The sequence below is a fragment of the Micromesistius poutassou genome (assembly GCF_964030765.1).
Source record: "Micromesistius poutassou genome assembly, chromosome: 7".
NCBI lineage: Eukaryota > Metazoa > Chordata > Actinopteri > Gadiformes > Gadidae > Micromesistius > Micromesistius poutassou.
In genome coordinates this window covers 14,854,300-14,867,351 of record NC_140277.1, presented here as the reverse complement: position 1 = coordinate 14,867,351, position 13,052 = coordinate 14,854,300, and the positions used below count along the sequence as shown (strand labels likewise).

The 13,052-nt window shown below is 47.2% G+C and overlaps 1 protein-coding gene across 1 annotated transcript in view; it reads right to left on the bottom strand.

Moving 5' to 3' along the window:
- Positions 1-1,646: 1,646 nt before the first annotated feature.
- LOC311350009 (serine protease HTRA1A-like) overlaps positions 1,647-13,052 on the bottom strand; it is a 23,242-nt gene continuing 11,836 nt past the window's right edge. Inside the window, exons 4-9 of the mRNA XM_084470042.1 lie at positions 5,327-5,521; positions 5,122-5,154; positions 4,896-5,010; positions 4,464-4,521; positions 4,040-4,135; positions 1,647-1,846 (exon numbers count right to left, since the gene is read on the bottom strand). Coding sequence (XP_084326168.1) covers positions 1,678-1,846; positions 4,040-4,135; positions 4,464-4,521; positions 4,896-5,010; positions 5,122-5,154; positions 5,327-5,521 — 666 coding nt within the window. The 3' untranslated portion in view covers positions 1,647-1,677. The remainder of the gene's footprint in view (positions 1,847-4,039; positions 4,136-4,463; positions 4,522-4,895; positions 5,011-5,121; positions 5,155-5,326; positions 5,522-13,052) is intronic.

Here is a 13,052-nt window from a genome sequence, read left to right as displayed (position 1 = left end):
AGGTCCAGAATATGGTCAATATAGAAACTGCTACTCCTAGTCCTACTACTGCTAAAACCAATCTACTGGCTCCACGTTTTAATTACTCTTGGTCTCTGGTCTAGGTCCAGGACATGGACAAGGTGCAGCATGTGTCATTCAACAACTAGAGGGGTAGTCCTAACCGTCACCATCAAATTAGCAACCAAACGGAACAGGCTTTGTGGTAACAATGATCCATCTCAGTAACAAAATCGAACCGTTCGTTATAATGTTTTACATTACAGAAAACAGCCTTTCCATTGTATGTTGCATGATAATACAGTTAATGGTTTTGCACCATGTGCATATTAATGTATGTTATGTCTTGTGTAGTGATTGCAATGAAGCATTTTTTTTCTCCCTCTCCTATGCTTCCTTATTTAATCTATTTAACTAAAATAAGACTAATAATGTAGTACAACTTTATAAATATAACCTCACCAGAAAAAAAGTTTAGCTGCAACATTGACATGAAACCATGAGATGGCAGCAACGTTTAAGTACCACGACAGTCCCTTCTGTCGAGTCTTTACAGTTGGGTTAAGAATCACTCCACTATGCTGTGACGTTACTGCAGGACACAAGCCCAGGGTAAAATGACTGGTGTACACAACAACAGTTTGGATCACTTCTATGTGACGCTAGGATGAAGCCCAGCGAACGTTAATGTCACCACCGTGAAGAAGAACATTATGGTTCATTCATGCAGGACCTCTGATCTGGGGCCCCCTAAATGCACGGGGTGGGCTTGGCTTGGCTCGCCCCGCTGTCTCTCTGAGGTCTGTCTGGGGACCCCATGGCCCGGGCCGAGCACCACTCCAGACTTCCCCCCCCTGTAGGCCATATAGTCATAAAAATCTCAACCCAACAGCAGTTGGATGTCTGTGCATTTGATCTGATCTGATCCTCGGGACCTCGGTCTGAGCGTGTGAATAGTTAATGTTGAAGCGCATGTTTCTTTTTTTGATCCAAACAAAGAAACTCGGTTCAACCGCGTTAGCTTTTTTATGTGTTTGTTTGAGGTTTTCGATGGAAGCGTAGCAGCAGAACGAAGAAAATGAAACAATCATCAAACAGAAAGAAAAGTAAAGAAAGTAAACACTTTATTTCTCCAGTATAAAGCACATTCATAAAACAATTAATACAGTACTGAGAAAGGACAATTTCGAAAATATTAATAAGTTGGCGCCTATACAAATTGTTGTGTGCCCCGGAAAATGTCTCACAGACGTTTTTGACTGAGGAGAAGAGCGATGAATGCAAACAAGCAAACAAACAAACAACCGTATCAGAAAGCCGTCAAAAGGGGAGAGCATCAGAACATGAAGATCAAGTCTACGTCTTTCTCTGGTCACCGGAGCGCAGTAGTAGAATCCATCAGGGCACACGAGAATATGAGGGGAGCTACACGTGGGTGTTCAACGCACACCCGGTGCTGCAGAGGATTTGCACTATTTTTATACTCCTTTCCAAATTACTTTTTGTTCTCCAGAAGTCAGCGACTGATGGCCAATGACCGCAGCCCCCCCCCTGTGGATGAGGTCCGGGGGGGCCGCGACACTACCATGAGTTCGGACCTATAACACACCTGCATTGTGTGCGTGCAAGCGCGCGCGCGCGTGTGCGTGTGTGTATGGGGGTGGGGGGGGGGAAAGGTCAAGGCTCGATCTCCATGGGCAGTATGGTGAGGATGGTGTCCTCGTTGCCTCGCCGCACCACCACCCTGAGCGTGGCGTCCTTCTTGATGGCGGCGCTGACGTCGGTCGCCGTGGCGATCCGCTGTCCGTTGATGGAGATGATGACGTCGTGCTCCTTGAGGCCTCCGCTGAAACCGGGACACAACAGATCACAGAATCAAAATCAAAAACCCGGGCGACTCTGACCCCGGTCACCTGCTGATTAAAGGTGCTGTAAGTACGATTGAGGGCTATCATTTAGACGGTGAAGACGGTGAAAACGGCGTGGCCGTCGGTCAGCTATGAGTGAGTGAAAGGCTCTGTGGCAATATCTGTTTTGTGTTTCTGTATGAGCCAATTAACACTGGCTCAGACAGCGCTTCTGCTCATTTCCGACCAAACAAGACAACAATCCCTGAACGGTTCAGGGAATCCATCTCGCCTGTCAATCGCAGGTGCACCACCGCAACACTTCTACATAGTGGCAAAACAAAGACATTTTTTTTCTGGGTTCTATTTTTTGTGCTCTCTCACCTCTCCTGCCCTTATTGAGACTAAATTGAAGCGGTGTTTGCTGCCCCAGAATGATGAAAACATAAAAGTTTTTTCTTTTTTTAAAGATGGGGTCAGGGGGGTTGGCTCTCTTAGTGATGACAAGAACAGAAGCCACTTCCTGAAACTAAACTGCTAAAAGGTAGTTTGGCTTTCCTCTGTCCTGTGTCATGTAACAGTGAGTACAGATCACACCTCAGTGAAGTCAATGGAAATGACCTTTTTCAAAGCCCAGTGTTGGAAGAGCCAGCGCAATGCAAACCATTCTGTAGGGTGTACCATTCTGTAGGGTGTACCATTCTGTAGGGTGTACCATTCTGTAGAGTGTACCATTCTGTAGAGTGTATCATTCTGTAGGGTGTACCATTCTGTAGAGTGTACCATTCTGTAGGGTGTACCATTCTGTAGGGTGTACCATTCTGTAGAGTGTACCATTCTGTAGGGTGTACCATTCTGTAGGGTGTATCATTCTGTAGGGTGTACCATTCTGTAGGGTGTACCATTCTGTAGGGTGTACCATTCTGTAGAGTGTATCATTCTGTAGGGTGTACCATTTTATAGAGTGTACAATTGTATAGACTGTACCATTCTGTAGAGTGCAGGCCCCACAATAGATGTTCTCATGTTCTAAGTAATAAAAATAGGACTAGATTGTATTCCTGGGCGAACATCCACTGAGAACATCCACTGCAGCCGATGACCACAAACGTTTTTTTTTTTTGTTGCCCGCTTCTCCGCCCAATTATAAACCCATGATCATCAACAGAGCAAAAAGGGCAAAGACAAAATGCCAACTCCAACACAAAAATAATCCTCATCACCATATGACAGACAGAGAGTCAAGCCCTACAGGGATGATGAGGACAATGATGATGATGATGATGATGATGATGATGATGATGACGATAATGACAGAAGAACAACGCCACAACGCCGCTGGCACAAACGCCACTGGCACAGACGCCACTGGCACCGAGGCATAAATAAGCCCCCCCAGGCAGCGGCAGCATGGGTGTGTTATTGTTGCCGTGGCCCCCGTCCAGCCCAGCACTGGGTGAGTCCGCAGCGGAACCCAGGCAGGCTGGCCTCCCTGCAGGAGGGGAGGCTGGGGGGGGGGGGGGGGGAAAGGGCTGACCTCAGCGTCTCTGAAGCGCCCCTGCTCTGCCGCTGGGCTGCGGTGGCTGGCTGATTGAAATGGGCTGGGGTTGTGGGCGGAGGAAGAGGAGGAGGAGGAGGAGGAGGAGGAGGAGGACGAGGAGGAGGAGGACGGGGGTGGGATTCTTGAGCGGGCTTAACAGGCAATCTGGAGCGAGCCATTATACAATGTTTTCCCTGGGAGCGTTGTTTGGGAGCGCATTTGGGGTGCGTGGGTGTGGGGGGAGTGGGTGGCAGGCGGGGGGGGGGGGGAGGGGGATGGGGGGTTGTAAGTGTGTGGTAGCAGGCAGAAGACGGAAATAACAAAAAAAAACGGTAGAGTAAATTAGATGAAATGTATCTCCGTTTAGCAGTGAATGTGCCTAGGAGAGGGGAACTGGAGCTTTACAATGACTCCTTTATAAATCAGACCATATGTGTGGTGCGAAGTGCCAAAGACAATATCTCATGACAGAGTGAGGGTTAGGGTTAGGGTTAGAGAGAGAGAGAGACACACACACACACACACACACACACACACACAGAGTGTCAGAGACACAGAGAGAGTGTCAGAGACACACAAAACTGTGGCCGCCGTTTGTTATAGGAACCCTCCCTTAGATACAGGGGGACACGACCCCTGCAGATGACCTTACGTGGCGGCCGGCGTCTTGGCGATGACCTCCATGACGTACGCTCCAGAGGCGATGTCCGGGAAGTCCCGATGACGGCTCTTCAGCTCTTTGGCCAGCCTGGGGAGGAGAGGAGAAAACGATCCACATGGCAGATATGATTTCCACGACAGAAAGGATCAGTTCATTAAGTAAGCATTTCCAGATTGAATCGACTCTTTTTCTTGTCGTGCATAAAGTCTTTACTATCGTGTTCCCACACATGCTCATTTCTTAGACACAGCCGTGTAATTTTAGCAGCGACCTTCGTTCAGCCGGTTGCACTTTACGGTTCAGTCTGGCTTTTATGATCGTTCACCGCGCAGTTGGACTGCGGCTGAGTGACAGCGGTGTGGACGGTACAACAATCTGTGTGGCGGTGTGGCCGGGGGCGGAGAAAGCAGCCTACCCCGGAGTCAACGTCATCATCCTCACACCGATGTACTTCTTCTTAGCCGCCGCCCGCCCTACAGACGCGCCGACAGAACACAGAAGAAGCCAAGTCAGGCGGATCATCGCTCTCGTTAAAGAGTGGAGTGAGACATGATTAGGATTTTGGGAAAAGAGTCTTGTGTTGAAGAGACTAGTCGTACCATATGGCCATCGCCACCTCTGACCAAACAGAAAACACTCTTTGAAGTCACTCTAAAGTTTCGCACTGCATAATCGATGTGTGACCAGTTAGGTTAACGACGCTCACAGACTACACCGAGCACGGTGTTCAAGCAGAATGTTCTCCAGATATTTTCTAGTTTTTCCCAATTTCCAATTAGTGTAATCCCTAATATAACAATGATAGATAATACTAACAACAGTGAACCACCTGGAACAGAACTCCCACCTCTGGCCTGGCGCTCATAGGACTCGGTCAGGAACTCCCGGATCTTGTCGGAGGGGATGGCGAAGGAGATGCCGGCGGTGACCTTCAGGGTGTTGATGCCGATCACCTCCCCGTCCTAACACAGCAGGGGCACCAGGGTCACGAGCATGGAGAGGACGGAACGCGGCCTGACATGCAGGCTGTCAACTGCAGAAACACACTTATTTTATCTTATCCTTATCCTTACCAAATTCACTAAGGGTCCACCTGAGTTGCCGTACTGTAAAAGAAAAAAAGAAAGACAAAAGAAAGATTATATTTTCATCTATCGGGATCGATGAATGACTGACTGATGATATTCATTCATTCGTTGATACAAACAAGAGCGAACGAGATGAATCGTCACGGTCTGTGATCGCAACGCATGACTCGAGGCACGCTTTGGCCCTCACGTTGATGATGGCGTCCGTCTGGATGTACTCCATGTCGGAGTCCTTCAGGCCCAGCTCGCGGCCGCCGCGCTGCGTGGTGCTGACTATCCCCGTGGTGACTGTGTTCTGCAGGGAGAAGGGGCTGCCGATGGCCACCACAAACTCCCCCGGGCGCAGGTCGGCGGAGCGGCCCAGCGGCAGGACGGGGAGCTTGGTCTGCAGGTCGCCAGAACACCAGAGAGAGAGAGAGAGAGGGGGAGAGAGAGAGAGAGAGAGAGAGAGAGAGAGAGAGAGAGAGAGAGAGAGAGAGAGAGAGAGAGAGGGAGAGAGAGAGAGAGAGAGAGAGAGAGAGAGAGAGAGAGGGAGGGAGGGAGGAAAACAAGAAGCAGTTTTCAGAACGGGAAGTGCGCTTTTAGCTTGAATGGATCACACGTATGTGTCAGTATGTCTCCGATAATTTGTTTGGGGAAAAGAAAGAGACAGTGAGTCACGCGTAAGATGATTTGTTGAACCTTCATGTGAAGCAGTTTTTAGAATAACATGTATAGACAGGATATGAACCTCTTGCTTCTGTTTAAAGATTTGAGATTTTGGAATGTTAACAGATGTAGAAGATATTCAACTGTAAACCCTTAATCATTAATTAACTTGTTAAGAAGGGAGGGTTCACATATTTTCTTAAATATGTAATAACGTGTAACCCTTTCTGACATAAAATCCCCATAATTAACATGTGCGGTCGAGCGCAATTACTCTAATCATCCTAAAACACTAGGGAGCCAGTCAGCTGATTTTCTTTTGCGGGTGGTCAGCGAGAAATGAATCACTACAGAGAACCGCAAGTCTTCTAAACACATCCTACTCAACACTGTGATGAACCATTCTACAGTACGACTGCGTACATAAGCGATGACCGGGAATACCTGCAGCGACCCCAATTCAGAAGCTTAAAACATTTAACGTTTTTTAACAAAATTGAACACTATACTAGAACTAGTAGTGCTAGTCTGGGGGCTGAGAGTTCTCATCGTTTGGGGAGCGGTGTGCCATTTGAACCACAGAAATGGACTGATGCTCAGCTGGCCACACTTAGTGGAAAGCCGGTTACTCAGGTCCTGCCTAGACACACAGACAGACGGACGCGGATGGACGGAGGAACCGACGGACGGAGCAGAAGATATATTTAGCCCGACACAGTGGTTTTGAATTAAAACGGTGCCGGCCGGTGAACAGTCGTCAGGCGGCGCGGTATGCAGGGCGTTGGGACATCCTGCCAGCGCACACACAGGAACCTCAGGAAAAGAGATCCACTCCTCATGGGCTGCTCCTGCCGTCATTGCTTTGTTTACCCGAGGTTATACATAGAAGACGCCTCATCCAGACAAGGTGACTGAGCGACGGCGAGAGGAGCTGGCAAAGGAAACCGGCGCATTTAGCTCTATACACACACACACACCGTCCTGGTCAGCTGCTACGCACGGCCTCAAAGAATGCCATCCTCAATGAACGCCGATTTCACACCACGACGTACGTTCCGCGAAACAAAAGAGGCGATTGCGACTGACTGCCATGGTTTTAGACGTGCCTGGCAGCTCAGTCAGAGTTGAGCGATAAGGGGACGTTATAATTAAAAGACCACAATGATAGTGATAGGCCACAGCGCCTGCCCAGCCTCCAGCACCTCCACCGCCACCAGGGAGAACAACCCTTCCTGTACCCCGTAAATACATACAGTAAAACACTACACACACACACACACACACACAGACTCTCTCTCGCTCTCGCACTCCCTTTCTCTCACACACACACACACACACACACACACAAACACAGTCTCTTTCGCTCTTTCTCTCTTGCATACACACACACATACTGTACATACACACACACAGGATGCAGACATCACCCACCCACACACACACACACACACACAGACACACACGCGGCCCAGAGCCTCAGGTGGATGTGAGTCAGTGGCGAGGCACTCAGCTCTGGGGTCGGCCCAGCGGCCACGGTTACGGTCACCGGTACTGACAGCAGTATGGTTGGATCAGTGACCACAGGTGGCTTTTGAAATGACTTTATATGAGACACTTTTACTGGCGTCCTTGCCTGTGAGTGTGTGTGGGCGGCTGGATGTGTGTGTGTGTGTGTCTGTGTGTGTCTTTCTCTTCATGTGCATGCAGTTGTGTGCGTGTGTGTGTGTGTGTGTTTGTGTGTGTGTGTGTGTGTGTTTGTGTGTGCGCGCGCGCATGTGTGTGTGTGTGTGTGTGCACGCACGTGTGTGTGTGTGTGTGTGTGTGTCTCCCAACCTACCGACTGGAAAACTATCGAGTCAACTCGACGGAGCTGATTTGCTGAAGCCTCTTCTCTGTGTGTGTGTGTGTGTGTGTGTGTGTGTGTGTGTGTGTGTGACTTTGCGTCTCCTGACTCCCCTCTCCCTGTGACTCGCCCAGCCAGTCACCGACATGAACTCATGCTCAAGTCTGGATTCAAGCGGACCTTAACCGAGCCTGAAATGCTCTCTTTAACACTTAGTGACGCAAAAGGAAGGTTGCGCAAGAAATATAAATATAAAGGACAAACTCAAGAGAAAAATGAAACGGCGTCCAAAGGAAAATAAAGAAGGGTTAAAGGCCGGGGCCTGCCTGGCAGCGGAGCAGAATGCAGCCGGCACGCGGTTCATACCTATGGGTTCTGAGGATAGTGTAAACTGTTAACATTGAGTTGAACACACTCCAAACGCGGTGGTTTCCAGCCATCCATTTTGTTTGGACCATGAAGAGGCCAATGACACACAGGCTTTCATTACCCCTGCCTCGCCTCTCTCTCCTCTCGTAGCTATACTCCCTTGCTCTGTGTGTGAAGTGTGCATCTTATGTAGCCGAGAGACCCGGTGACCCTGTCCCGAGGGCTCCTGTAGAAAACCGTTGAGGTTTCAGTTCTCATGAGCATTAAATCAAATAATAGTCAAATAAAAGTACAAACACTTCATCGAAACAATGATTTAGTTTAGACATTGTGTTGTTATAGTATAATACTTGAGTGTATTTTGATGTGTGCTTACTCTTACTCTCTCTGAGTTAACTATGATTCAAAACATTATGATTTAATTAAGGTAATGCTGCAGCTCTTAGTTTTTGGCTTATATAAAGCATGATCACATCACTAGCGATGTGATTTTGCAACACTGCCTAATGAACAACAGATTTCTTCGACAGCAGCTCGGAAAGAAACTCAAAGACCACCAAACTCCCGGGTCACTGTGACAGCTACATTTAGATATGGTAAGACAAAGTCTTACACAACGAGCAAAATAACTGACTGCATTTCAAATTTCAAATCCCACTTTAAAGCAGCAGTCAGTGTTATTTGGCAAGGGAGACACTCTACTTGAGATGTACGATGTGTCTAATGCTCACTAACAGATCTTCACATTACCCAACCTTACTGTCACTGGGAGAGCACTGGACGGGGGGGGAGAGTATGAGTGGAAGACAGAGCAAGACGAATGGCCGGATAAGCAGCAATCGCAGGAGGCCAGAACCAGTCACATAATATTAAGTGGATTGGGAAATGCCCCTCGAAGTGTCGTTGTTTGATGAAACAGCTTGGCTTGTTTGGGATGTCGTTTAAAAGCCATTACATGAAGTGCCTTTTTTATGACCTCAAATCCAGGTGCAGACTCCAGTCAAGCATTGATGGATTATGGGCAAAAAACATTTGGGATCCACGACATTCCCACGCACACATGCACGCACACACACACACACACACACACACACACACACACACACACACACACACACACACACACACACACACACACACACACACACACACACACACACTTGCATGAATGCACCCACGCAGAAACACACATGTATGCATGCACGAATGCACCCACCCACACAGACACAGACACACACAAGCACAAACATATACACGTATGCAAGCACACACACACACACACACACACACACACGCACGCACATTAAAGTGTTAAAAGACATTACCTTGCCATTAAATTGTGAAAAATAATACTGGAAGATAAAACACCCACATCTGGCAACCGTTAAATATACTCTTATATTACTCTATATACACCTACACTCTTTTCAAAAAGCATGACCCTCCTACATTTTGCATCAGTCTACAGAGAACATCCAAGTTTGTGTGTGTGTGTGTGTGTTTGTGTGTCTGAATGAGAGAGCGAGAGAGAGAGAGAGAGAGAGAGAGAGAGAGAGAGAGAGAGAGAGAGAGAGATAGAGAGTGATAAAGCACATGATTAATAGAGTCTAAACTTAGGCCCCAGGGTTCGTTTAGACAAGATAGAATAAGACAGGACCCAGCCGGCTGGTAGATCAGATCCGGGAGACACATCTGGGAAATGGAATTGGCGAGATGGACCGGGGCGAGGGGTTCGGCCCCTAAGCAGGTTGATCCTAAATACAATCGATTGATGATTGATAATAACTGGAGATTATATTGATGATATCTGGATAATACATTGAGGACAACTGGATATTATATTGATGATATCTGGATAATACATTGAGGACAACTGGATATTATATTGATGATAACTGGATACTATATTAATGATATCTGGATAATACATTGAGGACAACTGGATATTATATTGATGATATCTGGATATTATATTGATGATAAATGGATATTATATTGAGGATAACTGGATATTATATTGATGATAAATGGATATTATATTGAGGATAACTGGATAATATATTGAGGATAAATGGATATTATTTTGAACCAGATACCAACCATTGCCAATCAAAACGTCTGTAAGTATTTATAATATACTTTACATTCTTATTCTTATAATTTACATTCTTGTGTTTGGGAAAGAATCAATCAAAGTGACATATATAAATATTATATACATTCATAATCATGCCCTAATTGTTTTCGTTGTGCCGTTGCTTGTTATGCCATTGTTACAAATGGATGTGGCGGTTCCATTGAGTCCCTCCGTAACACCCCTCCTCCCCCGCTAACGTCAGGTGCCGTATGGAAAGCCTGCGTTGATGATGTCAGAGACCCCACATCTGGTGCTCGGTTGCTACTTGCCTCCTAGCTGAGTGTCTTGGCGTGTGTTGGGGATTCTAAATGGTCAAGCACCCTGATTAGCCAGAGCACCAGCAGGGAATTAGCTCTGGAAAAAGGGGCTAATTATGAAAACAAAGAACAAAGCAGAAAAAAAATCAAACTCTTTAATGTTGCGAGTGCAACCCTTTACATTACAGCTGAGGGGATATTGATATATTTGTATATTTAAAGGGGGAGGCAGGGGGGTAGAAGGCAATCAGGTTATTCATTTCTCAGGGGCCCGGTCATTTATCTGTGTGGGCCTGGAGTCGTGTGTGTATGTGTGTGTGTGTGTGTGTGTGTGTGTGTGTGTGTGTCTGTGTTTGTTGGAGTCCATGGCCTGCCATATAATTATGTCATACATTTCATAATGAAATATAGTTTGTGTGCGTGCCTTTCCATAAACATTATAGATTTATACATCTGATTGCATGACCATGTCTTTGTATTGTGCCAGAAAGTGTGTGTGCGTGTGCGTAAGTGTTTGTGTGCATATGTATGTTTATATGTGTGTGTGTGTGTGTATGTGTGTGCACGTCTGTGTGTAAATGCATGCATAAGTATGTCTGTATATATGTAGGCAATATGTGCATACACAGTATGTTTGACCGTAACCGCAGCACTGCACTCAGGTTCATTTTATGATCCACATGCCAAACAGTAAAGCAGAACCCTGCGCTTAGCCCCAAAATAATACCTCTGCGGCTCTGCAAACAATTATTTCACAACAACGGTGAAAAAGGTTCTGAATTGACATCCGTGCGGAAACCAATATGGCCTCCATATGTTGTTGTGATGGCCCTCACGCGTCCGCATTAAGCACATGCACATGTCGCGCACGCGCTCCCCACACCGCACGGACAGACGCCGGCCTGCTGCGGAAGGGGTTAGCAGACAGAGTTGACAGAGGGCTCGGAGGGCTGGCTGAGCAACACATGGCTGCACAAACAAAGACGCACAGGTCACTGTGACCGGGCTTCTTCTTGTGGGGCTAATTGCTCCGTTTTTTCTCCGCATGGGTCGTTGTGCTGCTAGCCAGGCCTCTGAACTGACGGGAAGCCGCTTTCTAGTGAAGCCAAGGGGGCCCCCTGTGCATACCGGGCCCCTGACCGCCGCACACACCCTATGGAACCCTTCATCGCGTGCCAACGCCAAGGCGTGGCACCGGCAGAGCAATCAGAACGGAAACAACGGGAGTAAAAACACCATCCGGCCGTTGCTCTTTGGACGCATGCAGCGCGGCGGTGGTGGTGGTGCGATGTGGATTTACTTAGCGTAAGCGTTTGATCACATTTCTCGGGGAGATAGTGTATTTTATTTCGGAGACGCTAGCAACCCGTCTCCCAGTGATGAACAACGTATCGTCATCAGGATGGTCCTCATCCAGGGATTGTTTGCTCTGAACGTTCTGACGCAGTCCCAGAGGGCCCCGGGGCTTTGTGTGTGCGCGCCGGCCCAAGCCAGCTGGTAAAGCTCAGCGAGCATCGCCTGCGGTGCGGCGGCGGCAGCGGCAGCAGCAGCAGCAGCAGGCTGCAGAAGACTAATGTACACAACGGTGAAATAGTTGGGGGCGAGGCCAAGTCCAACAGATCTGTTGAGCAGGAATCAACAGGCTGCATCTGGCTACGGTCCCACACAATGTCACGTCCACAATTACGGGAACCATTGCTGGATTTTTCATGCATGTCTTTTTTTTTTTATGACAGGAGCAGTGGGAAAAGGGGAATGAGATGATGAAACAATCCGAGCACAGGAAGAGATTTGTTTCCCATCTGTTGATTATGAAACCATGTTGGGTATTTCCAGTGGACTTCCACTGTCCTCCTTCTCCTCCTCATCCTCCTCCTCCTCCTCCTCCTCCTCTGTCGTGTTTCTCTCTCGTCTTTCCTTGTGGAAAGCCACAGACCCAATTAGGATCTAGACCTCAACATGCATTAGGATATGAAGACCTGAGCTCGCAGGAGGCCAAGAGATCCCTCCCACATACAGAGATCTCCCTATTTAATACAAGGACACACACACACACACACACGCACACACACACACACACACACACGCACACACACACACAAACACAAACATGCATATTCATACACAAAGCTTCTGTCCAAGTAAGTGATTGGCAGTTTGTCCTTATACAAGGTGATGTGTAACACGGGAACAATGATCAGCCATCATTAGGACACTGTTATTTATAATTATATAGACACAAATACATACGATAGTCTAAAATGTCACAAATATAATCACCTCACCATTAAATAAATTGCTCATTTCTGTTTTAAAGAACTATGTAAATCTATATATAGAGCTTGAAATGATCAATGGGATTAAACATAGAGCTTTTAGCATCCCAGTAGTTAATACATGAAACTCAAGGACTCAAGGACTCAAGTTAATATGCAGTGCGGTGATACAATGTTGAGGAATGGTTTCAAAGTTAAATTTGAAACCCTTCAAAGATGATGTGTTTCCTCAAAGTCCCAAAACCCAGCGATGATCGATCAATTAAGACATCAACCACTGAGACCACATTGCTGGAGTGGCTGCAGAGTATAACATATTTATAGCACAGCATCACACAGAGCAGAACACACCCACAGAAGAGACAGAAGGATACGTTATGCAGGAC